Source organism: Mesoplodon densirostris, chromosome 4, assembly GCF_025265405.1.
Source record: "Mesoplodon densirostris isolate mMesDen1 chromosome 4, mMesDen1 primary haplotype, whole genome shotgun sequence".
Classification (NCBI taxonomy): Eukaryota; Metazoa; Chordata; class Mammalia; order Artiodactyla; family Ziphiidae; genus Mesoplodon; species Mesoplodon densirostris.
Genome location: NC_082664.1, coordinates 12,578,627 through 12,592,712, shown reverse-complemented (window position 1 = coordinate 12,592,712; position 14,086 = coordinate 12,578,627). Strand labels below are relative to the sequence as shown.

Genomic DNA, 14,086 nt, shown 5'->3' with positions numbered 1-14,086 from the left:
GGAAAGGGAGGAAACCAGGTGGTGTATTTCTTTTAGAGATGGAGTGATTTTGGGTAAAATAAATAAAAAGGTATACCTACTCTTCCCTTAATACATTTTGCGTAGACTTAAAGAACATATTTTTAAAAATCAGGAAACAATATAAACAGGTTTAAAAAAATATCAGCCTCATCCTGCCCACAATCGGTAAGAACGCCTCTTGCCAGTACACAGTCACATACAAAAAGACCCCTCCTGACATCGGTCCCCCACCCCCAGGTCATTCCATCAGCCCAGTAGGTAGAGGGAAGTACAAGTGTGAGGACCGGGATGCCCTGAAAGCCCTGCCAGCACTCAGATGGGCAGTGGAAAGAGACACACATTTCCAAAGTGTCTGCTCTCTGAGTTGTGTTAATGGGAAGAACGGCTGAGAGAGGACGCGAACAGCTGGACTTCATTCAAGAGGCGTGGCCTGAGGCTTCCCTGGTGGCGCAGTGGTTAAGAATCCGCCTGCCAATGCAGGGGACACGGGTTCCAGCCCTGGTCCAGGAAGATCCCACACGCCGCGGAACAACTAAGCCCGTGTGCCACAACTAGTGAGCCTGCGCTCTAGAGCCCACGAGCCACAACTACTGAGCCCGCGTGCCACAGCTACTGAAGCCCATGTTCCACTACAAGAGAAGCCCGCGCACCGCGACAAAGAGTAGCCCCCGCTCGCCACAACTAGAGAAAGCCCGCGCACAGCAACGAAGACCCAATACAGCCATAAATAAATAAATAAACTTATTTAAAAAAAAAAAAGCGGAGTGGCTTGAAGCCATGAGAAGCGGATGGTGACAGGCAGTCCCAGCAGAGGGATATTAGGAAGACACATCTGTTTGCTCAGAGGGAAATAACGCAGCCTGGGCATTTCATCTGGTGATGGCGGGTTTCCCATCCAGAGAGAAACACACAGTGAGTGAGAGCAAAGCACACCAGGGCAACCAGACACCCTCCGAGGGGTCCTCTTGGAAAACCATGCTTATTCCAGAGATACTGCCACTGTTCCAAAGGTTTCCGGAACTTGCCTTAGAGATGCCTCCAGAACCACTAGAACAGTCCTTTAAGCAGCCCCAATACCAGCAAATCCTTATCTTAGGGTCAGTTTTTGAAATGGCCAAGGGTCACCTGGAGCTGGTGAGCAGCTGAAGAAAAGCTGAGCACGTGGAGCCCCTCAGCCTCCCTAGAAGACCCCCTCAGATGCCCCAATGCTGGCAGAACCCTGCAAATGCCACCACTGTGTGACATCTGAGGGACACAGAGGACCATCATCCACTGATCCAAAACATGCTCACCGATGCATTCCTCAGCCCTGTGGGGGACCTGGCAGGCTGACTGTGCCCACTGCTGACCTGCCCGGGGTCCCACAGCTGGGAAGTCCTGTGCCCTATGTGCTAACTCCGAAGAGAGCATGCGTCCACCTCAGCAGCTGCAGAAGCAACAGGTAACTCAGTGTTTCCCAGCTGGAAAAAGGAGATGTGATAAAGCAGCCAGCGCTCTGGTCCTCAAAATATGAGGGGCCCCTCCCTCCCTCTCCCTCCCTGGCTTCGCTGAAGGGACCATCATCTATTCCAGCGTGTTCCCTGTGGGCCTCCTCATCGCATGCGGCCCTGGGAGGCGGCCTGGGTACAGAAAGCTTTCAGGTTCTTCCTGGAATTTATGGTAGTTGAGACAGACGGAGCCCCTACAATGACCTGGCGTGCCCCAAGACCTCTTTACCTACTGGACACAACTCTTCCAACCTTCAGATCACCTCTCCCCACTCCAGAAACTGGCAGCTGGTGCTGTGCTCCAGCCATGCCCCTAAGCTCAGGGCACCCAGAGATGGCGCGAGGCTCAGTTACCTGATGTGCCCGCAGAGAAGTTCTTCAGTGAGGGCCTCTGGACCACGGTATAGGACTCGCCGACCACAAACACCTTGTACAGGACGGCGTTGTGGTTGATGAAATTCTGGACCACGCAGGGCGGCTGGATGGCGCTCAGACCCTCCTGGTTGAACACGATGGCCATCTGGGGAGACAGGGGGCCAAGGGCTTGGTCAGAGTCCACTACCTCCTCAGCCTCAGGCATGGGGTGTGTCACCTGCCCAGAGCACTGCCACCAAGGCCCACCCCTGGTCCTGTAGCACAAGGGCTCCCCAAGAAGAGTCTCAAGCCAGGGTGAGTGGAGTGGGACTTGAGAAGAACACCTGGGGATCAATCCACTCCTGCTATGGGGGTTTGGAAATCCTGTACCATCAGGCCCGCCATGTAAGGCTGAGCTGGCTGTGCACTGCACAATTCCACTACTCACACTGCACCCAGGGAATGGGACCCCTGGGTTGTGTACTACTTAACCCTTATGACCTCCTAGAGGTTCCTCCACAAAGTCTCTGGTCGGGTGGTGGGGGCGGTGGGGGGGGCAGGTGGCACAGCCAGGAAGCGGAAGACAATGGATCAGGGTTTGGGAGGCCTTGGGTCCAAGCCTGCATAATGACAAGCGCTGCCTTTTGAGCACTCATGACACACCTGGCCCTGTCCTAACCACTTTGCATGAATCACCTGGTGTTTCCCTCACAATGTACCTCCGAGGTGGGCATTGACACCACGCCCCTTGGACAGATGAGGAAACTGAGGCCCTGAGGCACTTAGTGGCTGCTGGAAAGTGACAGAGCCTAGAATGGGCTGGGGTCCAACAGCCCCCAGCCTTGCCGTCTTACACACTGAGTGAGCCACACGAGCACTTGAGGAATGGCAACATGCCGCTCCCCGTCCCTGAATCCCCTGGGGACAAAGGCCTCCAACAGGAGGGTCTGGCAGGGGACTGAGGTCGAGATGGGAAGAGGGGCGGCTGGAGAAAGCCTGCCCGCCTTGGCTGAGGCAGGGCCCCCTGCAGCCAGCTGCCAGCGCCGGGGCCACGGCTACTGCTTCGTTCAAGTCCACGGGGCCCCAGGAAGGAGCCACCAGATGCCCAGAGCTGCTGGGAGGGGTAACGGGGCAGAGATCCAGGCCACATGGGGAAACGAAAAGAGTGTGTGTGTGTGTGTGTGTGTGTGTGTGTGTGTGTGTGTGTGTGTGTGTGTGTGTGTGTGTGTGTGTGTGTGTGTGTGTGTGTGTGTGTGTGTGTGTGTGTGTGTGTGTGTGTGTGTGTGTGCCGCAGTGAATTATCTCCTTAGTCATCTGATGAAAGTAAGAGAGCCGTACACGGGTTCAAGACCCAGCCCCGGCACTTGCTGCATAAGCCCTGTTTAAGCTCCATTTTCCTCACCTGTAAAATAGCATCAGTAACCACCATGGTGGGGCTTCCCTGGCGGTCCAGTGGTTAAGACTCCGCACTTCCACTGCAGGGGGCACGGGTTCGATCCCTGGTCAGGGAACTAAGATCCCGCGTGTCGCGCAGTGTGGCCAAAAAAATTATAAATAAATAAATAAATAAATAAAATAACCACCATGGGGTCGCTTTGGGGTCCTCCGAGCTTTTGGCTCAGTGGGGCTTTTTTTGTTTTGTTTTGTTTTTTTTAAGGAGGGGACGTGGCATTCCACTGTGGAGCAAACTTGTGTGCTTACACCAGCTTAAAGCCAAGACAAGAGCCCAAACCATCTTATGTGTGAACATAAGATGAAAACAAACTAGTCCCGATTTCAGTTGAGCGAGGGACCAGAGAATCAGAGGTAGGGCTCGGGTGGACGGGGGTACAGGTGGGGACCCCGGTCAGAAGGCCCCCTTTCCTGTGTGAAGCTCATCACGTGCACAGAGGTGTCCTCCATCCTTGCTGCGCTCAGCATCCCCGGGCACCCCTGAGGTGGGTGACGAGCCTCAGCGTCCCACCCCCAGGCTCACGCCACAGAGGGTGCCCCACCGGGGGGGGGCGTCCCTCTGATGCTAACAGCCTCCCAGGAGGCAGACGGCCCATGGCACACAAGCCCCCTGGGAATCTGCAACATCCCAGATCCCAATCTCAGGGCTCTGTCCCGGACCCCCACCCAGCAGAGGAGCCCCTCCTGGAAACAGTGCACGGCGGGCTGGGGGAGGCCCAGGGGTGGGGCAGTGCGGGGGGGACGTGGCACACACCTTGGAGCCAGACTTGGATAACTGGACTGAGGGGTGAAGTAGCCTCCCCTGAAGGCGCCTGAGCCCATGGAGTCAAGACTCCCCTGGAGGAGGGCGGCCACCTCGATCCGGAACCCCCGCCCCATCAGCAATGACCCAGCGGGCTCCAGGGCAACTGGTTTCACGACAGCGTATCAAACACACCCTGGGCCAGGCCCCATGGCAGCACACGCAGCAACTCCCTTATCCTTCACAACAGCCACCATATACCCCCAGTTACAAGTGAGGGACGGAAACTCAGAGAGGCTGGGTAATCTGCCCGAAGTCACACAGCCGGTGGTGCTCAGAACCAGACCTGGTCCCAGGTTGGTGTGATTCCGAAGTTCTTATGTCAACAGCAGAAGTGGTTCCTTCCTGGCAGGCTGACCTATTCTGCATTAGGCTGGTCTAATCACACTAACGACTGCAGTCGCCTTTCTGTCCTGAAAACCCCGAGGCACTGACCAACAGAGGAACCGTTTGGTGGTGAAAAGGGCCAGGTGGAAGGTTGGGGAGCCGGTGCTGGTGCCAGCGAGGGGAGTGTGGGTTCCAGGGATACGATTCTGGCTGCTTTGAAGCCTTCCTGCTCCCTCCCGGGGCCCGGCCCAGGCGCACACCCCTGGCCCGGAGCCCAGGCAGGCCTGGAGAGGGAAGGCTCCACGAGGGCTCCTGACCTTAGGAGACAGCTGACCTTTGCTACAGGCCAGGATTTCCTGCCCTCACGTTCCCCCCGACGAGCAAAGGGACCCCTCGGCCTTGCAGCCCCATCACGGCATGTACCACACCATAGGGACACATCTGTTTACAGACATTTCCCCAAAAATACATGCCAGGGATAAAGACACTACATACATCTTCTCCAGGGCACACTGCCGGGGCTGTCCACGTTTAGTCACAGGTCTTGGGGGAGCGTTTCTGACGGTGGGGCTGCCCGGGACAGACTCTCCTACAGGGCCTTCTGGGTGGGTCAAATGTCTACAGCCCAGGGTGTCCTCCCATGCACCTAATGAGGGGGCCCCCAGGCTGGGCTGTGCCCCTGAAGACAATGGCCCAGGCATGGTTCTTAAGGACGGCAACAGACCCAGCAGAGCCCCTGCCTGGCCATTAGCTCCCAAAAGTCTTCCTCCGCTGTCTCCCAATCACACCCCGCTGGTGCCCTCCACCTCCGGGACTCTGTGCTCTCCACCAGCGCAGGACTCACATCTTACGCATCCTTCCCAGGGCACCCAAGGCTGGGAATGACTATTGGGTGGACACAGGACTGAATGAGAGGGCGGGGCAATCACGTACACGGCAGGTAGGGTGCTCCTTTCTCCTCTCACCCCCTTCCCCAATTCAGCAGGCCTGGCAGATCCCTGTGGGCGGCGATGGCATGTTTTCAGTGGGGCCCAGGCCAGTGCCCAGCACGGAGCAGGAAGTGACCGGCACCGACGGGCCAAAGGACTGGTCAGATGGAGGCCTGGCTTGCACGGGCACAAAGGGGGCAGGCACAGCCATCGCGGCCTCGGGGACAGGACAGGCACAGGGTGTGGGTGGAGAGAGCGTACAAAGCCACGACCTCAGGAGCAGCAGCAGGCTTGGTGGGCTCCCAGAGAGACACCGCGAGCCGAAAGGATCGGGGGCAGGGGGATGGCCAGGGTGGGGAGGCGGGGGGCACGGCAGTCAAGTCGTCACATCCTCCACTCACCTCGTGAGAGCTGGTGCCATGAGCCACTCTGGTTTTGCAAACTGTGGGTGGGGAGAGAAAAACAGAGGGGTGAGCGAGGTTATTCACCCACAAAGCCCAGCCCTGCAGGTACAGGGAGAAACTCTCAACAACTCCCGCAGCCCCTCAGGGGAGGGGCAGGTGGGAGCTGGAGGGCGGCGCGGACTCGACCAGGGCCAGCACCTGCCCACGGGTGAGCTGGACGGACGCTGCCAGGCCAGGTCCTCACCACCCAGGAACCCAGGGACCCGGGGCCATGCCCTCCCCAGCGGCCGAGGCCTGACTGCACCCTCGGGAAGTTTAAGGCCCACCCGGCCCCCACGCGGCACGCCCAGGTACACACTGAACGGGAAGGCCAGGCCATTCTCCTCCAGGAGCCGCATGGTGTCGTCTCCGCCCAGGCTTGTGAGCTCCATGAAGGGTGGTGAGCAGATCCTGTCATCTGGGGGTGGAGGAGAAGCCCAAGTCAGCACCGCCCTCTCCCCAGGGGCCCCCTCAGAGCCCCTGCCCACCCCATCTGATGGGCCGCAGTCACCCACATGCCCCGGGAATGAGAGCATAGACTTTCATTACATTTTCTAAGAGCGTTTCTGTAATGACGGAACCAACACATGATAACGGCAAAGGCTGAAGATCAACTAAAAGCGAAAACCAGACAGTCACAGATACGACTGCGATTACCTCCTAGCCCGCACTTGGGCATGTGACACACACACACAGCTCCACAACCAGGTACTGTTTTGTAATGCAAATTTTCACTCAATCAACTATGACCACTGTTCTGGGGCAATGAAGACTTCGCCCTCCAAAGGGTAATCTGGGATGAAGTGAGAGAGTGGCACGGACATATATACACTACCAAATGTAAAATAGATAGCTAGTGGGAAGCAGCCACGTAGCACAGGGAGATCAGCTCGGTGCTTTGTGGCCGCCTAGAGGGGTAGGATAGGGAGGGTGGGAGGGAGACGCAAGAGGGAGGTGATATGGGGATATATGTATATGTATAGTTGATTCGCTTTGTTACACAGCAGAAACTAGCACACCATTGTAAAGCAATTATACTCCAATAAAGATGTTAAAAAAAAAAAAAAAAAAAGACTTCCCCCTCCATAGGCAGTATCAGCTTAACGATAAGCACAGGAATGACACCAGCCCTTCAGCTCTTATCCCAGGTCTAGCACTGCCAAGGGCTTTATGTATATCGCCTCTGAAGTCTGCAAATAATCCCGTGGGGAGGACGCTGAGTGGGGGGTGGGGGGATTAAAGAGCGGCTCGCGGTCACACAGGGACCCCGGCACGCAGCCTCTCACCACCTAACAGAGGTGGCTCCTGACCCCTCTGTCACCCCGACGGGCCACACGTGAGCACAGGCACCGCCCTCCTGCCGCCACCACACTCCAGCCCCGGCCCCATCCCTGTGCCGCTGCTTTCCTGAGTCCCCGCTCCTGGAGGGGTGCTCACTCACCCTATGGGTTCCAGGCGTGTTTGGTTTCCTGAGAAGCTCTGGGAGCTGGGTGTGTTCTGCTCGTCAGGACGCCCCTGGTGCCAGACACCGAGTGAGGGCAAAACAGATGATTCGTGGGAAAACCAAATGTATTCTGAATCTCTCTACTGATTGTTAAATTGCATGGCTGGTCTGTTATTACTACTCAGTCTACCTCCATCCCCGCTCAGGGCGCCAGTTCCCAGGAGGTAAGACCACCCTGTATTTCTGGGCACAGGAGCTGGGAAAGGCTGAGCATTAGTGGGATGGGGGTGACACCCCCATCCCCGCCACAAACTTGGAAACCAAACCGAAAGCAAACAGTAAAGCAGCTTGTCTCCAACAGCTTCTAGCTACTTGGCTGGCTAGGAGGTCAGTACATTAAAACATTGAAACCAAGGTAAGATCCAGCTTCACATATCTCATAAAAGCCAGTGCCAAGAATTATACAGGGAACATTAAAAGTGTTTTAATTTCCCTCCCCGCCCCCCGCCAGCAAAGTCCAAACTCCAAACAGGCGCAGAGTCATGGCAGGTTCTCGGGGACCCAGGGAGGGTGGAGCCCTGGCGGACGGCGAGGCAGGCCCTGTGCACGGAGCACTCATACTCCTCAGGGACAGATGCTGAAACACAGGCCCCAAGAGGCAGTCTTTGCCCAAGGTCACTTGACAGCCACATACAGAGCCAGGACAAGGAGCCAGGCTCACATGGCAGGCCAGGAGAAGAGAAGCCAGGGACATCAGAGCAGGGAGGTGGGGCTGGCGGGGGGGAGGGTGTCCTGGCTCTCAGCTGTAAGCCATTATCTAAACAGGCCCCATTTCTGCACCCCCTGCCCAGAGTCAGAGCTGGGTAGAAACTGGTGAGGGGCTGGCAGGCTGTGGAAGGAGGAAGCGCTCTGCGCAAAGGCTCCCTGCTGCAGCCCCTCCAGCCCAGCCCTAACAGGGCGTGACACCCCAGGCCAAACAAACTGGAGAGTGCAACAGCAGGCCGGCCTGCATCAGTTGCCCACCTGGCCTGGCAGGGGGTCCACCCTGGACCCAGCCCTCCCATGGGAAGACTCGGAGATCCCTGGAGTCAAACAGACCACCTCCAGTCAGAGCTTCGGGAGTTTTCGGAGCAGGTGAATCTGCCTGGCTTTTAGATCCGCCTTCAGTGCCCTTCCCACCCCAGCCCAAAGCTTTCAAGTCACGTCACAGCTAACGGCCAGCAGTCAATAAACCCCACTTGTTATGTGCCAGACACGACACCACACGGTCTGCAAAGCCATCACCTACCCTCACAAGAACCCCACAAAGAGGTGCCGTCACCCCCATTTTACAGATAAAGAAAATGGGGCACAGAGAGGTGAAGCTCCCTGTCCAGCGTTACACAGTGAGTAAGGGGTGCAGCTGGGGGCTCATCCCCGGGCAGCTGGTTCCCAAGTCCATGCTACTGACCACGGCCTCCCTAGTAGAAAAAGTGCCCTCTCCATATCGACAGGATAAAGGATGAAACCCACACGATCCTATCAATAGGTGCAGAAAGGGCTTTCCTGGTGGCACAGTGGTTGAGAATCTGCGTGCCAATGCAGGGGACACAGGTTCGAGCCCTGGTCTGGGAAGATCCCACATGCCGCAGAGCAACTAGGCCCATGAGCCACAACTACTGAGCCTGCGCGTTTGGAGCCTGTGCTCCGTAACAAGAGAGGCCGCAATAGTGAGAGGCCCGCGCACCGCGATGAAGAGTGGCCCCTGCTTGCCACAACTAGAGAAAGCCCTCGCACAGAAGCGAAGACCCAACACAGCCAAAAATAAATAAATAAATAAATATTTAAAACAAAAACAAAAAACAGTTATTCCTTAAAAAAAAAAAGGTGCAGAAAAAGCATTTGAGCTAAAACTATAAAACGTTTAGAAGAAAGAACACACAGGTATAAATCTTTATGACCTTTGATTAGACATGGTTTCTTAGACACCAAAAGCACAAGCAACCAAAGTAAAAATAGACACAGATTTGATGTCATCAAAATTTAAAACTTGTGTGCTTCAAAGGACACTATCAAGAAAGTGAAAAGACAACTCACAGAATGGGGGGAAATATTTGCAAATCATATATCTGATAAGGGTCTAGTATCCAAAATAAATGAAGAACTATTAACAACCAAACAATTAAAAGACCAATAACCCAATTTAAAAAATGGGCAAAGGATCTGAAATGGGCAGTTCTCAAAAGAGGACATACGAATGGCCAATGAGCATGGGAAAGGATGCTCAACGTCATTAGCCATCAGAGGAATGAAGATCAAAACCACACCTATTAGGCTGGCTACAACCAAAAAGGCAGACAATAACAAGAGTCCTGACATTGCTGATGGGAATGTAAAATGGCCCAGCTGCTTTGAGAAACAGTCTGACAGTTCTTCAAACAGTTAAACATAGTTCCAGTGCGACCCAGCAGACCCAGTGTGATCCTAGCTATACAACCAAGAGGATGGAAACATATGTCCACAAAAAACCTGTCCAGGAATGTTCATAACAGCGTTTTTCATCACAGCCAAAGAGTGACAACAACCCGAATGTCAATCAACTGATGAGTGGGTCAACAAACGTGATATATCCATGCGATGGAATAGATCCAGCCATAAAAAGCACTGATTCATGCTACAACATAGCTAAACCTTGAAAACATTCTGCTAAGTGAAGGAAGCCAGTTAGAAAAGCCACAGGATACATGACTTCATTTAGCCCAAATGTCCAGAACAGGCCAATCCATAGAGACAGAAAGGAGACTGGTGGTTGCCAGGGCCTGGGGGCCAGGTGGAATGGGAAGTGACTGCAAATGGGAACATTCCTTTTTGAGGTGATGAAATGTTCTGGGATTAGATAATTGTGATGGCTGTACAACTCTGGGAATATATTCAAACCTACTGAACTGTATCTACACTTTAGAAAGGTGGATTTTGGGCTTCCCTCGTGGCGCAGTGGTTGAGAGTCTGCCTGCCGATGCAGGGGATGCAGGTTTGTGCCTCGGTCCGGGAAGATCCCACATGCCACGGAGCGGCTGAGCCCATGAGCCGTGGCCACTGGGCCTGCGCGTCCGGAGCCTGTGCTCCGCAACGGGAGAGGCCACAACAGTGAGAGGCCCGAGTACCACCAAAAAAAAAAAAAAAAAAAAAAGTGGATTTTAGGGTATGTGGCTTATACCAATTGAAAAAGAAAAATAAGGAAAAAACCCCAGCGGTAGCAGCTGCCATCCAGTGAGCACTCGCTCCCTGCGGGAAACTGGGCTAAATAAATGCTTCGGGTCCAGTGTCTCCTTCGATCCTCCAGAAAACCTGCAGAGACCCGTCCCCCAGCCCCGCCCCTGCCAAGGCCAGGGTGAATCAGAGAAGGATGAGGAGAAAGCTCTCCCGGAGATATCTGGGGTCCAGATGAAATGCAGAGACGAGACGCTTCCAACGAACAGGGCGCATCCAGCGTTAGGCCAGACATCCACATCTTTCCGAAATCTCAGGCTCTGGGGTCTGAGGCGGTAGCCTGGGTGATGGCAGGACCCAGCAGAGGTGGCCAAGGACCGAGTGTGACAAGAAAGAGGGGCCCAGGCACAGCGTCATGCTCTTCCTCCTTTATCCTAACTTGGAGCTTGTTGACCACACCCTGAGCAACAGGCACTACCAGCTGTAAACCCCGCGCGCCCTCTCCAGAGTGGGCCCGGGACCGAGACCTCCCTGATCACGCGGCCTGAAAGGCCCACAGACCAAGCTCAGTCTGTGGGGGTCCGCCTTGGGGGAAGGCAGTCCTGTGCCCGCAGGGCAGAGGCTGGAAAGGAACCTGTGTCCCTCACTGGGCTGCAGGCTGCCCCACACCCGGGGCCTGTCCCAACGTTGGACTCGGGTATAGCAGACCACGATGACTCTACTGCTTGACCCAATTTCTGGCTGCTTGTAGCCAAAATCATCCTGCCACGCCTGTGAAATCACAGTAAATTAGAAACGACTACTGTTTCTATTTTGGTTTCAACCATCGGTCACCAACAAAACAATGTGTTGTATCGCTGGAGCTAGAGACCCAGCGATGAAGGAACACAGGCAACGCTGCCTCGTGGAGCTGACGTTCCAGGTGCAGGGATCGGAGAGTAAGCCCGATGGATGAGTAAAATGGACAGCTAGATGGTGCTGGCAGGTGACACGGGGAGCGCGAGGGGGCTGCCCGTGGAGGTGGAGGTGTGATCGGGATGTGCCTCGCTGGGCAAAGGCACAGGAAGGCGAGAGGTCAGCCTGGGCATCTGGGGGCAACGTGCTCCTGGCAGATGGGACAGCCAGTACAAAGGCCCTGCTTGAGGACACGCTGCCGTGTGGTCATACAAACGGACCCAGCCTTTGAGATGAAGACGGTGACATCAGTCTAGCGCGTGGACACAGAGGTCACCTGAGTGGGAACGTCGAGGAAGCAGCCGGGCCCTGCAGCGGTGGAGCCAGCGCCTTGGTGGCAGCGGACACGCGGGCCCCGCCCCATGGGAGGGACAGCGACAGCGACAGCAGAGTTCCCTCCAGCTCCGCCCTGGGAAAACCACAACAGTGCCAACAGCTCTTCTCCCCCACATAGAACAAGACGCTTTCTCTCAGTCAGCACTGGGCGCTATTTCTGGTTCCCCGAAAAAGGCGACTGCCGCTTATGTATCTGTCGTCTTTATTTCTGGATGGGAGTTGGAATGAGGCTTTTTTTTAGTCAGATGGTGGGCTGTGTTCTGTTAAGAGCTGAAACATTAGCCCCTGGGAACCTGAAACACCCGCTCTTCCCTCTGTGCTACCCTCATCAGAGAACGTGAAGCCAGGGGTCCTCGGAGATGGCAAGTCCTATCATGTCCAGGGAGGGGAAGAGAATAGTTCAAGACCACACACAAGTCACAGGCAGGCCCGGGGTGAGAATCCAGGTGTCTGAGTCACATCACTGCCCTGTCCACTCTGGCAGGTGGCAACGCTCCCATGCAACTGGTGGCAGGTGATACAGAGCTAGCAAGAGGACAAAAGACAATGACAGGGCTTCCCTGGTGGCGCAGTGGTTGAGAGTCTGCCTGCCGATGCAGGGGACACGGGTGCGTGCCCCGGTCCGGGAAGACCCCACGTGCCGCGGAGCGGCTGGGCCCGTGAGCCATGGCCGCTGAGCCTGCGCGTCCGGAGCCTGTGCTCCGCAATGGGAGAGGCCCGCGTACCGCAAAAAAAAAAAAAAAGACAATGACAAACAGGTGCTACAAGAGGACAACTAGGGAAAGGGAGAGGGGGAGACAGCACTTTGAAGGCGCAGCTTTGAAGCCTGACTGAACCTGGGGTAAAGTAGCTGTAACCGTTGGCAAACGACTGAACAATGCTGGGCCTTGCGCTTTTCATCTGTAAAATGGGAGCGATGCCTCCCTAGAGGGTTGTTGGGAGGCCTTGGCACCTAACAGGCACATAGCAGTGGCTGCTATTTCTATTACTACACTGGGCAAGGCCACCTGGGCTGCCCACAGGAGAGTGGGTAGGTTCTGAATCGTAGCCACCGGTCCATGTCCAGCTACCGGGGATGTTGGGCCCCGGGCCTCACCCTCCTTGGCTCCCTGGCTGTGCCCAGCATGGTGCCAGCAGAGCAGGCCCTCTGCACACAGATGCGAAGGAAGCCTTGGTGGGGCCCCGGCGATGCAGGGCCTGGGGACAGCTGTGACGAGACCCTGCTTCAGTTCTTTTCTCCCAGACGGTGTAACTTCTTCACCCAGACGATACCCAGTGGAAACAAAACCTAGGGGCAGGGACAGTCCCCAAGGACATGCAGAGTGGGAATCCTTTGCAGGGCGGGGCCCCAGAGAATGACACCCACGAGTGAGGGCTGTGCTGAGGCGAGAGGAGCTGCAGACAGACCAGAGAAGCGGCTCCGAGGGCCTGGAGCCCGCTGCGCGCTCCTAGGCAGCGGGGAGGACTCAGCTGGGACGTGCCAGGGGGAGGAGTTACTACATTCGAGGGCTCTGTCTCCCCCTCTGGAACATTGGTTCCATGAGGGCAGGGGCTGGTGGGTTTATTCACTGCTGTGGGCCCAGTGCCTAGAACACTGAGGTACACAGTAGGTGCTCAATAAGTGCTTGTTGTGTGAAGGGACTGATCGTTGACAGCGCCCTACGCACAAGGCCGGCTCCTCGGGCATCTATAGGCCACATCTGGACAGACGCAGAGCCTCTGGTCAGTGTGCCTGGGCGCCAATGTCCCACATTCCAGGCCGCCTGCCTGCTACCTGGGCCCTCGGGCCACCGTTGCGTCCTCGCACTCCGCTCCCTCGAGGTCTCTGCCCACCCAGGTTTGTTCCGTCTGAAAAGAGGACACCTGTCACAGCTGTCCCCTCTCAGCCTGGCCACTGGCTTCTCTGGAGGACTTTCCCCTGCAGAAGCATCTTGTTTATCTACTTTGCTATGACTGGGACTGGACTTCCCTTTTTAATTGTGTTTACTGAATGCTGTTGCCACCAGTATTTTCCCGTGGTTTTGCATTTCCTGGTCACCCGACTGGCGACATTTCCCCTCAGGTCAGACATTCATGTTTGTGCCAATCTTCCTCCGCCGTGGACTGAACACCTCTCAAGCATGATAAGGCTCTGGGCTTGTGATGAGTCATTTCCACAGGCCGCGTTCCCAGGAGGGGGTCCGCGCTCCACCGGCACCAACGTTTCTGTTTCTTGCCACGGGGTCATGCTGCTTCCCAAAGGGACGGCGGCAGTTTCCTGAGGCACCAGCAATGCAGGGTCTTGACCGTGCCTTCCCAGCCCCAGGCAGTCCCTTTTTCAGAAATCTGGGCAGTACTTTCATGAGGGA

General features: G+C 55.8%; 1 protein-coding gene across 2 annotated transcripts in view; it reads right to left on the bottom strand.

Moving 5' to 3' along the window:
- The window catches only part of ITPK1 (inositol-tetrakisphosphate 1-kinase), a 166,849-nt gene that overhangs the window by 15,046 nt on the left and 137,717 nt on the right, over positions 1–14,086 (bottom strand). For both annotated transcript variants that reach the window (XM_060095703.1, XM_060095704.1), the window contains 3 exons: positions 6,135–6,233; positions 5,774–5,814; positions 1,863–2,028 (listed from right to left, as the gene is read on the bottom strand). In XM_060095703.1, coding sequence (XP_059951686.1) covers positions 1,863–2,028; positions 5,774–5,814; positions 6,135–6,233 — 306 coding nt within the window. The remainder of the gene's footprint in view (positions 1–1,862; positions 2,029–5,773; positions 5,815–6,134; positions 6,234–14,086) is intronic.